This window comes from Colletotrichum navitas (assembly GCF_030913465.1).
Source record: "Colletotrichum navitas strain CBS 125086 chromosome Unknown LY79scaffold_139, whole genome shotgun sequence".
Taxonomy (NCBI): domain Eukaryota; kingdom Fungi; phylum Ascomycota; class Sordariomycetes; order Glomerellales; family Glomerellaceae; genus Colletotrichum; species Colletotrichum navitas.
The window spans coordinates 7,605-24,786 of NW_026850685.1; the positions used below are offsets into that span (position 1 = coordinate 7,605).

General features: G+C 24.8%; 1 protein-coding gene across 1 annotated transcript; it reads right to left on the minus strand.

Moving 5' to 3' along the window:
• Positions 1 to 333: 333 nt before the first annotated feature.
• Positions 334 to 3,625, minus strand: LY79DRAFT_584790 (uncharacterized protein; the record flags this gene model as incomplete). The annotated part of the gene is made up of 12 exons (XM_060560430.1): positions 334 to 351; positions 549 to 553; positions 687 to 696; positions 1,357 to 1,386; positions 1,448 to 1,481; positions 1,828 to 1,853; positions 2,585 to 2,604; positions 2,633 to 2,688; positions 2,865 to 2,888; positions 3,125 to 3,180; positions 3,360 to 3,501; positions 3,549 to 3,625. 12 exons carry the CDS (start codon positions 3,623 to 3,625, stop codon positions 334 to 336), a joined length of 498 nt encoding a protein of 165 aa, XP_060407597.1.
• Positions 3,626 to 17,182: the final 13,557 nt, after the last annotated feature.

Below are 17,182 nucleotides of genomic sequence, written 5' to 3' on the forward strand. Positions count from 1 at the left end.
ATTACTTCTAATTAATAGTTACTAAGTAGTTAGTATAAAGCTTATAAATCATTATATTTTAGCTTTAAATTATATATTTTAGCTTTTATATTAATAAATTTAACAGGATATATTTATTAGATTTTAATTTATAATAATTATCTCTAGTAATTAGTTAGTAAGTAGTTACTGATAAGTGTATTAACTAGGCTAGTGTCTTTTTATTATTTATCTTTTAGGCTAATCTCCTCTAGGAAGTTAAATTTAAATAATTATAAAGTAATTAGTATTAGGCCTTAATTAGGGAGAAAAATAAAGGTAGTTATATTATTAGAATTTAACTTAGCCTTTTAACTAGGTCTTTAGCTTAGGCTATTCTTATATATATATATATATATATATATATATATATTACCTAAGGTATTACTAAAGGCTTACTAACTAATTACCTAAATCTTATCTCTAGTATTCTACTTATTAACCTAGGGGGCTAATATTCTTATAGTATTATAGTTAATTTCTTTTATATATTATTATATAATACAAGATAAAGTAGACTATTTACTTACATTAACTATTTACTTATAAAGTATATTATAGGCTTTATAATACTAAAAAGATAATCTCGTATATAGTTTATACTTATAACTTTAGATCTTAATAAAAGAAACACTATAGTTTTTAATTTATAATAATCTTTTTTTTACTAGCAAATACCTAAGAATAACGATATTATTATTCTAATATATAATAAAAGAATCCTTAAAATGAAACTTAAATAATAAAGTAACTAAGAATATATTTATTATACTTTAGTATAATTTTATTAATTCTAGATTTAATACTTCTCTTTGTTTAAAATCGGTAGAAGATTTATTTATTAATAGTAGTAGTTTCTAGATTAAATAGCTAAAAAATCTCTAAGAATTCCTAGAGAATTCCTAGAGAATTCCTAGAGAACTCTCTGTTAATATTCCTAATATCCCTAGGTTACTAACTAGCTACTAGCTAGTTAATATCTTATAAGCTATAGAATAAATCCTTTATAGAATAAGTATTCTATAGTATAATAATATTCTTTATATAAGAATACATATTATCTTAGAATTATAAGAAAGTAAAGAAACTAGTTATTAATAAATTAATTATTATGTATAGCTTTAAAAAGGAAAATAAAGAGATATAAAGAAAAGAAGAATAAAGAATAAAGAAAACTAAGTATAAGAGGTTATAACATAAGGTAAAGTGTTTACTATATATTAATCTAAAGACTAAGAGTAGTATTATAAGTTAAAATATAGTATAAATGTTTAACTCTAGAAATAATATATAGTAAAGAAATATATTAATAATCTAACTCTATATAAACTAACTAACTAACTTAACTTTAGCCTTAAAGCTAGTTAGCTAATATTAAGCTATTTATAAAGTTAACTAGTTAGTTAATAACGTTATTTAAAAAGCTTACTTTAAGTAAAGCGCTAGGTCTACTTAGATCTAAGCTATATTATTAAAGCTATTTATATTCTTCTTTATATATAGTAGTTCTTATATATTATTATATTTTTTATATATTACTATTCTTGTATACTATTCTTTATATACGTAAAGCTACTATAATAGTTATAAGTAGGCCCTTATAGTAGTTATATTAACAAGAGATTAGTTATATCTAGTTAGGGTTTATTAGCTATATATAAAGAATAGTTTAGAAGAATAGTAGTAAATAACAAAAGTTAGTAAATAAGAACAGCTATATATAAAGAATAGTTTATAATAATAGTAGTTATAAATAGATATTAGTATATAAGAATAGTTATATATAAGAATAGTATAAAACAGGTTTACTAATAGAGCTTAGATCTAAAGTAGATCTAGGTAAATAGTATTATATATAGTTTTTCTTTACAAGGGGTTAACTCTAATCCTCTAGTTACCTAGGGGTAAAACTTTAGTTCGTAGCCTGACTAACACACCTGGATATAGTAGTACACTAAAAGGCGTAATGGGTGTCACAAAATATAATAGTTAATAGCTTTAGTGGTAATAGTGTAGAGCCGTTGCTTACTTGGCTTAGCAGATTACGGTTATAGTAAGCAGGTACTTATAAGACTATAGCTAAGAGGGCTAGAATTGGCTGCTGCTCTAGGCTAAGAATACTCGATAGGGTCCACCTCAACTAAATAGTGCCTACCTTCCTGCCTTACACCTATTTGTACTCTCCTCCTCGCCTCTTCTTCTTCATTGTAACATTATTACAGGATTTATAGATTAGTTGTCACGAGTTAGAGCACACAGCAGGGCATATAGGAATTCAGGTCTAAAAGGCTTATTCTATTTAAGTGTAAGTGAAGTAAATGTAAGCTTTAGAAATAGAGACATAAGTGTGTAATAACACGTGATATAGCACCTAACAGTGCTGTTACAGAAGGTAGAAATATATAAGGTTATCGTGACATTAGTCGGCTTTCTTAGATTATGTTACTTCTAAGTCTATATTAATTACTAATTTATCTTTATATTCTAGCTAAGCTGTTATATTCTATATAAACTGTACGTAAATCTGATTTGTTTCTTTTACGCTAGAACCTTAAAGGTGACTTACCTCCTTGTAATTAGGATTTTCTTTAGTCTTAAGATAACATTATCCTACTCTCTAGGGCGTGTAAACTATCATAGCCCAACCAGTTAGGGTGTTGGCCGGCGTAACTATGTAGTGCAGAACAGAGAATTATAGTGTAGGAGTATTACTACTCAAGCTTTTGCTTTGTGGTGCGGTTAGTTACCCTAACCTGCTTGTAACAAAAACGAAGACTAGCTGTCAGGACAATTGACTCTAAGGGAACGCTGCTGAATTCAAGGCAGTCACGCATTAATCGTATTACATTAACACACCGTTACCAGCTTTTCTAAGCATAAGCCAGATCAGTTATGCTGATAAGCATGCGAAGATGTTTACCGCTAAGCAGACTTGTTCCCGTCTCTATTACCTGCACCTATAACTCTTCTGCCTCCTTACAAATCTAATACTCGCTATTTACGTTCGCTATATGTAATAGGACAATTCTCCTGCCAGGCAGGCCAAAGGCCATATAGCTGGTGTTGACAGCAGTGCTCAGTGAGGATCACTCAAGCATTGGTGGACCTTTTGGCATCATGGTCAGACATATGGCTCAATTGGTTGGAGCGTGTGTCTGGCTGCTATATTGGCAGGCGCGTCACTGTCAGCGCCTTGTTACACAGTGGCTGTAGCCGTCGGCCTCGGCCTGTCCGTTTCAACCCATTTACAAAATCCATGGTCGGCATTACGATGGTGTTTACAGCCCTTTAAGTAAAGGTTAGTGTTATAGTAATCTAAAATATATCGTATTAATGCTTACCCGATAAAACCGTCTCATCTTAGCTTCACTATCTCCGAGGTAACAAAATTCTTCCCCAGGGTCGTTCATTCTTTCAGTACCAGTAATAGAATCGCAAACTTCCAACGTAGGCGTATTTACGTAAAAGCCATTATGTAGACAACTAGAAGTTTATTAGTAGATATTATATACGTATATTTACTTACATACTAGCACCAAATATAACCAGCTTCAGCTAAGAGGATAAGTGCTAAGAGGCTAAGTAGAACTAGAGAGAAATGCTTCATAATAGGGTATATGTAGACCTTTGGTATTTAGAAAACAAAGAATAGTGTATTAGATAGAAGTTAGTTATAGTATAAAATAGACACTAGGCCGAGTGTTATATATAATACTCAAGAACAATAGCTACTACTCAAACCTGCTTTTTACTATTTAAAATATATCCCTTTAGTTATAAAATGACCTTATTATCCTGTGTGAAGGGTAGGAGCAAATCAGGTCACAGTAATTAACGCCAAAAGCCAATAGTTTCAAAGTGCTTCTATTCATATAGCGTTTTGACTATGCCAAAGGTACCAGCAATCTCTACCTTTACATAACAGTATATTGTAGTCTAAGCAGACTTGCAAGGTCTTCTAGAAGTTTGTTAGGCTTATATAGGCAAGTGATAGCAAGGTCCTCTAGTAAGACCTCCACGTATATAGTGCTATTAATAGAGGTATCCAAATGTTGAAATTAGTGGTAGTTGCTAATAAAATAACATTCTAAAATAATGTAATGTCATGTATCTCCGAAAGTGTGGGGTAAAAGTGGAGGGGTCCTACCTAGAGGATAATGCAGTCATTTCGCAACTAAAGGAATAGTGATTACACTTTATAACTGCGTTGTTCTGCTTTATTCCCTTAGATTAAGGCACAAGGTAATAGAATACGGTCATCCCGACAGTAGAGTTTATTATATATACCGTAATCTACTGCAGTAAAAAGCGCAATAGGCTCCACCAGACCTCATAGTTAATATCTTTTGTAGGGGTGGTGTAAGTTCACTACTAGCAGGGTATAGCAGATTACGGCTGTGATCACCAAGTACTAAAAAAGCAGCAGTTGTCAGCATTAAAGTGAAAACGCCAGAACTGGCTTACAGACAATCCGCCCGTTCTTAATGTACCAGGACGTCCGTGGCCTGTTCAAGCTTTTGTTTGTCAGTGCAAATTCTGGCTCTGTTGGTAAGGGCTCTAATGTGATTTATATCCTACAAGGAATCCTACAAGGAGCATAAACCTGTTGAAGTGCGTAGATATGGCGGTCAATTACAACGATATCCCTAGTTAATTAGGCGTATATTAATAGTGTATTAATTAGTAAATTTACTGTAATTACTGCCTTAAATTTATAGCCTTTAACTAAATATATTTATTATCTAATTACTACCTTTTAAGTAAGGAAATCTATTTATCTAATAGCAGTAATATTTAACTTACTTTTATATATAGCTAATTACTACACTTTAATATACCCTTATAAATTAAAGCTATTTATAGATTTAATTTACTAATTTATAGCTAATTAGTACTTATTACTGCCTAAAAACCTTAACCTTAATTACTTTTACTTACTATATAGGTATTAGTTACCTATTAAATAAATAACTAAAACTAAAGTATATATAGTTAAGTAGTATTATCTTTATCTTAATAATATAGTATAAAATAATAACTTATACTAGAGCTCATAGGTTTAATCTTAAGTAAAGGCAAAAAGACTTAATAATAGTTATATCTATAAAGCCTATTACTTTTCTTAATTAGTTTACCTAAAGCTATATTAGTATAAAATATAGTAATTACCTATAGCTATAATAGTATTAAAATATAGTATAAGTAGTAGTTAATTTACCTAGTAAGCTAGTCCCTTTATTTTACTAAATATAGATTATAAGGTATAAAGTGTAATAGCTTTAGAGTTATTATTTCCTTAAACCTCTTTATTAATATAGTTTATCTTCTAGTAAGTTAAAGTTATATTATTTTAAATAATAATATATTAACTTTTTTAGTTAGTTTAAGTATTATTTTATAGCCTTAATTAAGATAAATATAATAGTAAAAATACTAACTATAAAAGTTATATAATTATTAAGTTATTTATAGTTAAATAGTTAGTAATATATATATAGTTTAAATATATAAAATCTTTATAACCTTACTTTTTTACCTAGTATAACTATAAATATTAACTATCTTAGTTAAGACTACACTAGTTAGTAAATACTTCTTTACTATAGTTATAATTACTTTAATTTTTACTATTTAACTTTATTATTCTTATTAACTACTTACTAAGTATAAAAGTAATTACTTACTAGTAAGCTTTTTTTTATAATTTTATAATATTTAATTAATTTAGTTTATAAGGCCTAATTACTTAATAAATATAGCCTATTTTTGTTTTAGTAGTACTTTTATTAATCTATTTACTATTATCTTAGCTAATAAAGTATAGACTACTTTAATCTTTTTATTTACTATTTCTTAGTATAACTAGTAATAGTAAATATTTATATAGTATAGCTTTATCTATAGTTAAATAATTTCCTTTATAACTAGGCTAATTATCTATTAGTTATTATATTAAATAATTATTTATAAGTTAATTATTATTATAAATACTATAGTTAACTTAGTAATTAATTAGCTTATAAATATTACTTTCTTTATAGCCTATAAAAAGGCTAATAACTTTATATTTATTATAGATATTATTATTATCTATTACTTATTTACTTACTAGCCTATAAGGCTATTAAATAGTTTAATAGTATATACTTATAAGCTTTTATAGTTAATTAATTTATTACTAAAGCTAGTATTAAAGGTAACTATTATTACTTTATTAGATCTATATTTAAAGTAAAGTCCTTTTATATAGTAAAGGTATTATTGTCACAGGACAATGTGCCCAACCTTCGGATCCACTTCTCGGCCTTGCCGGTGGATCCATCGGTCGGGCCGATATCCTGCCAACAGCTGGTGCCCCACTAGGCCCCACCTGTCGCCAGTCTATAAGACCGGCCGTTGCCAGCCGTAGCTCTAGCTCTTAGTTAGTCATCAAATCCATCACCTATTTAACCGTGTCAAGTGGTAGCACAACCGCAGGTTACGATACTATAGGTAATTAACCCTCTGCCGCCGTTAAATTCACAATGAGAGGCAAATACGCCAATCGCCGTTAAGAGCTATTTAATTAGTTATCTTAAAGGCAACCAATTGGAGGCATCCCTTCACTTCAACAACCTCACTTTTCTTACCCTTCTTCACACTCCTTTATATCAGTTATTTCACCCCTACAGACGTCAAGGCCACCGCCACCAGAGCTACCGTCAATTAAAGCCCTTGAACAGCAACAACAGCAACAAAGTCGCCAGCTAGAGCCCTACCATAAGTGCAGTGCTAGATTTCCCTCAAGATCCACGCTTTTTTGCTATATATACACTAATAACTATAGCTAATAATATTACTACTAACTTTACTATTAAGACTTTATATTTTAGAATACCTTTTTCTGCTATTTACTAGACTACTAGCCCCTATTACCTTTACCTTTAAAGACCTTATTACTTTTATTAACTTTACTATTACTACTGTTAATAATAACTATCTTATTACTACCCTCTTTACCTATAAGTAAATAGTCTATATTACTAGTAGTGCTAACCTTTCTCTTAGCTATAAAATTTTATACTACTGTTAAGGCCTTTACCTAAAGGATAATACTAATCTAGAACTAGGAGGATATAGTCTAATAAGAAAGTAAATAGGCAAGGGATATATAGAACCCCTAGCTAGCAGCAAGATACTTTAAGCTACTGCTACTAACACTATTACTAATGTACACCTAACTAGTGTACACCTAGTAGGCCTAACAACCTTATAAGTTATACGCCTAACTACACCTTTAAAAGCTATATTTACTACACCCTGGATTTAGAAAAGGTTACCTACCTAGAGGTAAACTTATCTATTAGCGCCTTTAAGAACAGGAGGAGGAAATCTAGTCTATTTAGTAACAAGTCTACTAGCTTTAAAACAGCCTACTGCCTCTGCTACCTTATAAAGCTACCTAGTACTATAGTTAAGATACCCTAGATAAAGATAATAAAGATAATAAAGATAATAAGGACAAAGATAATACTACTAGTTATACTATAAAAACAGGTCCCTAGGATAATAATAATAGATCTATTTATACAAGGGATTATTACTATAACTTTAATAAATCTAATAGCTAGCTAGTAGCTAATAGCTAGCCTACTTCTAGCTAACTTACCTATAGTTAGCTAGTATCTAGCTAACTTACCTATAGCTAGCTAGTATCCTATTAGCTAGTATATAACTATTAACACTATTAGCCTATATATATAACTAACTAACCTATATATTAATAACCTATATATACGCCTAGCTAGCTAGCTTATAGTTAGCTAGCCTAAAGTCTATACTTATACTTATATATACCTAGCTAGCTAACTTATAGCTAGCTAACCTATAGTTAGCTAACTTATAGTTAGCTAACTTATAGTTAGCCTATATATATACCTAACTAACTAGTATACTAACCTAACTACTTAGCTAGTAATAATAACTAGGATTATAGTAGTAATAATAATAGTAACACTATTAGAGATAACACTAATAAATATAAGGACTTTAATAACTATAGAGATAAATATAGTAACAATAAATATAGTAACACTTATAGTAGTAATAATAATAACTATAACAAGGACTATTAACCTTTAACTATTAACCCTTAAGTATACCTTTTCTATAATAGCTATAATAGCCTTATAGAAGCCTAAGGTATATAGTTAACTACCTTATTAGCTAGTAAATAATTACTATATAATAATTATTTCTATTATTAGGGGGGCACTTATCACAGGATAATGTGCCTAACCTTTAGATCTACTTCTTGGCCTTGCTAGTAGATCTATTAGTTAGGCTAATATCCTGCTAACAGCTAGTGCCCTACTAGGCCCCACCTGTCGCTAGTCTATAAGACTAGCTATTGCTAGCTATAGCTCTAGCTCTTAGTTAGTTATTAAATCTATTACCTATTTAACTATGTTAATTATAGTGCCTAATTTATTACCCTCTAATAGGTAGCTAATAGGTTTTAATTAAATTATACTAGGTAACTAGTTATAAATATAATATTAGGTCTAGTTATTACTACTATATATAGAATTAATTTAACCTTTTACTAGTATTTAGTAAGCTTATAGTTTACAGTAGTCTTCTTTAAAAGTAATAACTCTTTATTACTTATTAGAGTGTTATTTAGTAGTAGTTAGGCTTTACTATTATTAAGTAACTTTATAGTTTTATTAATATATATTACCTATAATAACTATATCTTTTATTATAAGTAGTTATATAGTATCTTTATCTTAAAAAACTATTATATCTTATTATTATCCTCTAAGTAGTATTTTTTCTCTATACTATTTATTACTTTATTTACTTTACTTCTAATTAACTTTAGATATATAAAGATATAATTATTAATATAAAAGAAGAATATAATTATACCTTTTTACTAGTAGTATAGTTTACTAGTAACTAGTATAAATCTAAGCTTATAAAGTCTTTTCTTAAGGTACTTTTACTATAATAATAATAATTAGTGTAGACTATAGAGGGCCTTTTTTAACTTTATAATTTTCTCTTTACTATAGTTTAAATACCCTAGGGGAAGCCTTATAAATACTATTTTATTTCTATTAGTGTATATAAATATATTAACTATATTAAATTAGATAAATCTAGATATATAGTTAGTTAGTAGTAAGCCTAACTTATATTTACTATAGCCTTGTTTAAATAAGTAGAAATCTAATATAATTTAGTTAGTAACTTCTATATAGTTAATAGCTTTTTATAGTTAATAAGATATTTACTAATTTATTTTACTTATTATATAGACTTTATACTAGTAAGTAAGTATCTTAAGTATATTACTATAGATTTATACTTCTTTAGCCTTTATAGTTATTTAGTAAAGTATATGCTTTCTAGGGTAACTAAGGTAGTTATACTAATAGTCTACTTTTACTAGCCTTATATATTAGTAGAGGTCTAGCTTTACTTTATTACTAGTTACTATTACTATAGTAATTAAATATACTATATATAGTCTTTTACCTTTTAAATTAACTTACTTTATAACTTATCAGCCTATAAATTTATATATATTAAATACTAAGGAGGAGTTATTTACCTTATAAATATAGTTATTAGATAGGCTATTATCTTACTACTAATTATTATATAACTTAAGTAGTATATATAATACTAAGTTATAAGAGAGTAATAGGTAATAAGTAATATTATATAATATAATAGTTATATTATAGTTATTTACCTTTGCCTTAATAATAGTATTACTTTATTTTTTAATTAGTATTATTATCTTTTTAGCCTAGATAAAGTTATTTAGTTTTACTAGTAATATATAAATAAAATAATAGTATAAATAGAAGATATAAAGTATTACTCTTAAATTAAGAATAATATAGTCTTTATATAAATATATACCTACTATAAATACTACTAACTATATAGATAATACCTTTTTTCTTATTTATACTATTAATAGTTATTACTTTACTTCTTTATTAGGCTATTTCTTAGCCTTCTTTACTATATCTATTTTCTTTAATTTTTTTTATATAGTAGTAGCTAGTATATCCTCTTCTTTAAGCTTCTCCTTTATATATTAGTTAGTTAATAGTTTATATATATAGTTAACTACCTCCTATTATAACCTTTATATAAACCTTAGCTATACTTTACTTATAAAGTAATACTTTATAAGCTTATAGCCTATAAGGCTATATAAGGGGCACTTAGTAACTTTATATAAGGTATATTCTTTATAAGGCCTATAAGCTAGTTCTTTTTTTACTTAATCTATATTATTACTATAAATTACTATTATAACTAGGCTAAATACTTTATATACTACCTTTACTTATAGTTACTTTAGCTTTACTATAATATAGGCCTAAATTATAGAGGTTATATTATAATATAATAGTATATTAGTATTTACTAAGGTTTAGTTACTAGTTTTATATAATTTAGCCTATATAGCTAGTAAGGTATATCTTAAGGCTTTTATTAGTAATAAGAACTATTTACTAGTCTTTTTTACTAAATACTACTTAATATAAATACCCTCTTATATAGTAACCTCTTATTTAGTTATCTATTTCTTTAACTCCCTTATATTTATAATCTTATAATCTATTATTTTCTTTAAAACCTTTTTATATTTAGCTATAGCTAGCTTTTTTTCCTTATATAGTAGTATACTAATAATAGTCTTAAGCTTCTTTATTTATATATATATAGGTTTATTATTATTATAGTAAATTACTATAGCTATAAGGTCTATAGTTAATTAGATTTATATTACTAAATCTTTAACTACCTTCTTATTACTTTTATACTCTTAGTATTCTCTATTATAGACTTTTTTATTATATTTAAGTTATTTAATACTTTCTTTAGTAAGTTATAATATCCTTATTACCTAGGCTTTATCTAGTAATAAGGCTAAAGATTCTTTCTTTATATAGTCCTAGATTTATTAGGTTATAGCTAATTACTTTATTATATAGTCTAATAACTTTAGTGCCTTTAGTTAAATACCTATAGACTTTATAGTCTAGATCTAGGCTTTATTAGTAATTAATAAGTTAATTTCTTCTTATATACTTAATAATAATACCTTTTACCTTAATTAAGCCTACTATTTACCTTAATTAGTAGAGAATCTTAGTATAATTATAAATATAGCTAACTTATTAGTTATAATAAAAGTTAATGTATATATTATATATATACTATATATTACTTTTATTAATATTAATTAGTAAGTTACTAGTTAGACTATTAATAATTAAAGTATATAAATATAGTAGTTAATTATAATAATACCCTTAGTTAATTAGGTGTACATTAATAGTATATTAATTAGTAAATTTACTATAATTACTATCTTAAATTTATAGTCTTTAACTAAATATATTTATTATTTAATTACTACCTTTTAAGTAAGGAAATCTATTTATCTAATAATAGTAATATTTAACCTACTTTTATATATAGCTAATTACTACACTTTAATAAAACTAACCTATGTCTATAGTAACTTTATACTACTACTACTAAAGATATTAACTAAGATATTTTATAATACCTATTATACCTTTTAGTGTAGTATATACCTAGGAAGTAATAATTAGCTCTTTATATAACTATTCTAGTATTTATAAAAAAGGGATAGGTAGCTTTAGCTTCTAGTATATAAAGTACTATATAGGTAAGTTAAGGCCCTCTAGGAGAGAGTATTAAGTCTACACCTAAGTACTTTTATTAAGACTCTTATTAGCTAGGATTATCTTAGTAGTTATCCTTATATACCCTTATATACTATTCTTTATATATAGCTATTAAGCCTTAATCCTAGATATAACTAATGTCTTACTAATATAACTACTACTAGGGTCTACTTACTGCTATTAAAGTATAGTAATTAGCTATATATAATTATAGATTAAATATTACTATTATTAGCTAGATAGATTTCTTTACCTAAAAAGTAGTAATTAAATAATAAATATATTAGTTAAAGGCTATAAATTTAAGATAGTAATTATAGTAACTTTACTAATAAATACACTATTAATATATACCTAATTAACTAAGGATATTATTATAATTAACTACTATATTTATATACTTTAATAATTAATAGTTTAACTAGTAACTTACTAATTAATATTAATTAAAGTAATATATAGTATATATATAATATATATATTAACTTTTATTATAACTAATAAGTTAGTTACCTTTATAGTTATACTAAAAACCTTTACTAATTAAGGTAAATAGTAGGCTTAATTAAGGTAAAAAGTATTATTATTAAGTATATAGAAAATAATTAACCTATTAATTACTAATAAAGCCTAGATCTAGACTATAAAGTCTATAGGTATCTAACTAAAGGTACTAAAGTTATTAGACTATATAATAAAGTAATTAACTATTACTTAATAAGTCTAGGACTATATAGAAGAGAGATCTTTAGCCTTATTACTAGATAAAGCCTAGGTAATAAAGATATTATAACTTAGTAAAAAAAGTATTAAGTAACTTAAATATAATATAAAGGTTTAAAATAAAGAATACTAAGTATATAAAAGTAATAAGATAGTAGTTAAAGAGTTAATAATATAGATTTAATTAACTATAGACCTTATAGCTATAGTAATTTACTATAATAGTAATAACCTTATATATATATAAATAAAAAGCCTTAAGGCTATAGTTAGTATACTACTATATATAAAAAATAAGCTAGCTATAGCTAAATATAAGAAAGTTATAAAGAAAGTAATAAATTATAAGATTATAAATATAAGGAAGCTAAAAAAGTAAATAGCTAAATAAAAGGTTACTATATAAAAAGCTATTTATATTAAGTAGTATTTAGTAAAAAAGACTAGTAAATAGTTTTTATTACTAATAAAAGCCTTAAAATATACTTTACTAGTTATATAGGTTAAATTATATAAACCTAGTAATTAAACCTAAGTAAATACTAATATACTACTATATTATAATATAACCTTTATAATTTAGGCCTATATTATAGTAAAACTAAAGTAACTATAAGTAAAGGTAGTATATAAAGTATTTAGCCTAGTTACTATAGTAATTTATAGTAATAATAAAGACTAAGTTAGAAAAGAACTAGCTTATAAGCCTTAAAAAAAATATAATTTATATAAATTTATTAAATACCCTTTATATAGACTTATAGGCTATAAGCTTATAAAGTATTACTTTATAAGTAAAGTATAGCTAAGGTTAATATAAAGTCTATAATAAAAAGTAGTTAACTATATATATAGATTATTAACTAACTAATATATAAAAGAGAAGCTTAAAGAGAAGAATATACTAGCTACTACTATATAGAAAAAGTTAAAAGAAATAGATATAGTAAAGAAGGCTAAAAAATAGCCTAATAAAAAGTAAAGTAATAACTATTAATAATATAAATAAAAAAGAGTATTATCTATATAGTTAGTAGTATTTATAATAAGTATATATTTACTTAAAGACTATATTATCTTTAATTTAGGAGTAATACTTTATGTTTTTTATTTATACTATTATTTTACCTATATATTACTAGTAAAACTAGATAACTTTATTTAGGCTAATAAGATAATAATAGTAATTAAAGAATAAAGTAATATTATTATTAAGGTAAAAGTAAATAACTATAATATAACTATTATATTATATAATATTACTTATTACTTATTATTTTTCTATAACCTAGTGTTATATATACTACTTAAGTTATATAATAATTAGTAGTAAGATACTAGCCTATCTAATAACTATATTTATAAGGTAAATAACTCCTCCTTAGTATTTAATATATATAAACTAATAGGCTAATAAGTTATAAAGTAAGTTAATTTAAAGAGTAAAAGACTTTATATAGTATATTTAATTACTATAGTAACTAGTAATAAAGTAAAGCTAGACCTTTACTAATATATAAGGCTAAGAAAGGTAGACTACTAGTATAACTACCTTAGTTACCCTAGAGGGTATATACTTTACTAAATAACTATAAAGGCTAAAGAAGTATAAACCTATAGTAATATACTTAAAATACTTACTTACTTACTAGTATAAAGTCTATATAATAAGTAAAATAAATTAGTAAGTATTTTACTAACTATAAGAAGTAATTAACTATATAGAAGTAAGTAACTAAATTATATTAGATTTTTACTTATTTAAATAAAGCTATAGTAAATATAACTTAGCCTTACTACTAACTAACTATAAGTCTAGATTTATATAAGATTATTACCTATAATAATATACTACTAATAATGTTAAGTAAGCTTTTTTTAACTTTATTAAGATAATTAAGGTATATAAATTTACTAAAATATTAGTAATAGAATATAATAATAAGATTATAACTATTTACCTATAAGTAAAAGAGGCTATAAGAAATCTAGGAATCCTATTAAAACTATTAGCGCTTAACACCTAGGTATAAAATAAAGATATTAAGTAAATTACTATAGTAATTAAGAAGAAAGTAATAGTAATATAGTTATATACTAAACTACTATAATATTTATAGCTAAAGATTCTTAGATCTATAGTATATTTATATAATTATATACCTTTAGAGGTATAAAAGTAGTACTTACTATATAAAGTATAGTATACTATTAAAACGTAACTATTACTACTATATATTAGCTACTTATAAGTATTTAAATACTAGGTATTTATAATAACTAGTAAAGTATAACTTCTTTATAACTACTTATAATAATTTAAGGTAAAAGTATATATTAGTTACTTTATTAGATATATATTTACTAACTAATACTATATATATATACTACTAAAGAATAAATTAATTACTTTATATAATATAATTTTTAATAAAGATAGTTACTTTAGTAGTAATAAAAATAAATAAGTAAATAAATTAAGTAATATAAATAAATTTACTATTAATAAATAGATTATAAAAGCTAAAGCTTAAAGTTTTAAAGATATTACTAATAGTAAAGATCTTATAAAAACTACTATAGATAAGGCTAAAGTCTAACTATTAAGTAAATCTATAAAAATAACTATAAATATATAAAGTTATACTTTATATTAATTACTTTACTAAAGTTATCTAATATATTATTTACTATATAATTACGAAGTATACTTAATATAAAAGGGTATAAAATAGATAAAGTCTATTATATTAACTATATATTATAATATTAAGAACTATTCTTGTAAGAATTATAAAAGGCTACCTTTATAGTAGGATTATTACCTTTATAATAATATATAAACTATTTCTTAAGGTAGATTAAGTTACCTAATAAGTTTATAGCTTAGCCCCTTTAGAGTATTAGGTATATAAATTAATTAGTAAGAGAGGTAACCTTAGAAAGCTTTAATAATAAAGTAAAAATATAACTAAAGAGAAGTTATTATAAAAATAAAATAACTAGTAGTAGTTACTTATATATTTATATATTTATATATAGGAATTACTTAAGCTACTAAATTATATACTAACTTATATTACTATTTATTTACTAGTAAATATTATAAAGCTAAAGAGAATTACTTATAAAGTTATAAGGTAATAGATAGCTAGTATAAAGTTAGTATTAAGGAAGCTAGTAGTAATTAAATACTTAATTACTAATAGGTATATATCTATAAGCTAAAAAAATATAAATATTTTATAAAGTTTAAGGTAAGGCTAGTTATTTATAGTAATTAGTAGCTAAAGAATATAATTTATAATATATATATAGTAACACTTATACAATTATTATTTTAATTACTTATAGTAATATTAGCTAAGTTAGATTAAGAGCTTATTTAATTTAATATAGTTAATATATTTATATATACTAATATAGATAAAATAGTGTTTATAAGGCTTCCCTTAGGGTATTTAAACTATAGTAAATAGAGAATTATAAAGTTAAAAAAGGCCTTTTATAGTCTACGCTAATTACTACTATTATAGTAAAAGCACCTTAAGAAAGGACTTTATAAGCTTAGATTTACACTAGTTACTAGTAAACTATACTACTAGTAGAAAGTTTTAGAGGTAAAAGGGGTAAATAAGAGAGATAGAAGATAAGAAATAAGATATAAAAGTAGTATATTATTATAGATATAATAAAAAAGCTTATAGATTTAACTAGCTAACTTAACCTAGGGATATAAGGGGATTACTTATACTTATTTCTTAGGTATTCTAAGGATTTCTTTAGTATTCTAGATTAAATAAGTAAGTTATTAAGTTATAAGGTATTATTTTATCTATAGTAGGGTATGATTTTATCTATTTACCTTATATAACTAAGAACTATATTCTTAATTTCTGGGAGACTCCCTTAGAGAAGAAGAAGGTCTTACCTAGAATACCTATTCTTTATATATAAATATTATTATTATATAGTATATATAGCTATTTTCTAAGTAGTTATTCTTATATCTAGTGTATATAGTATATATAGTATTATTAATACTATAGTATATATTTTACTTCTTTATTATATTATTATCTTATTTTTATATATATAAGGTCTTTAAACCTTAATATCTAATAGAAAAGTATAATTATATTTTTTTTAATTAATAATTATATCTTTATATATCTAAAGTTAATTAAAAGTAAAGTAAATAAAATAATAAATAGTATAAAGAAAAAATACTACTTAAAGAGTAGTAATAAAATATAATAGGTTCTTAAGATAAAGATATTATATAACTACTTATAGTAAAAGATATAGTTATTATAAATAATATATATTAATAAAACTAGGTAATTAATTAGGATACACTAGGAATTAATATAGACACACCAGTCTTATGGACGCACTACTATTTGCTTTTCTGATTGGTTTAAAAAATTCTTGTTAGTGCAACTAAATTCTGCTAGGCCTACAAGAGGTAGCCCATCGCAGCCTATTAAGGCAGCCCATCAAGGCAGCCCATCGTAGCCCATTAACGGCAGCCTATCGCAGCCTATTAAGGCAGCCTATTGCAGCCTATTAAGGCAGCCCATCGCAGCCTATTAACAGCAGCCCATTGCAGCCTATTAAGGCAGCCTAAGGGGGTCCTTTTTATAGCTATAAAGAGTGCCCCTTAAAGAGCTAGGTAGAGGTATTAGTGTAATTGCCCTTACTGCCTTCGT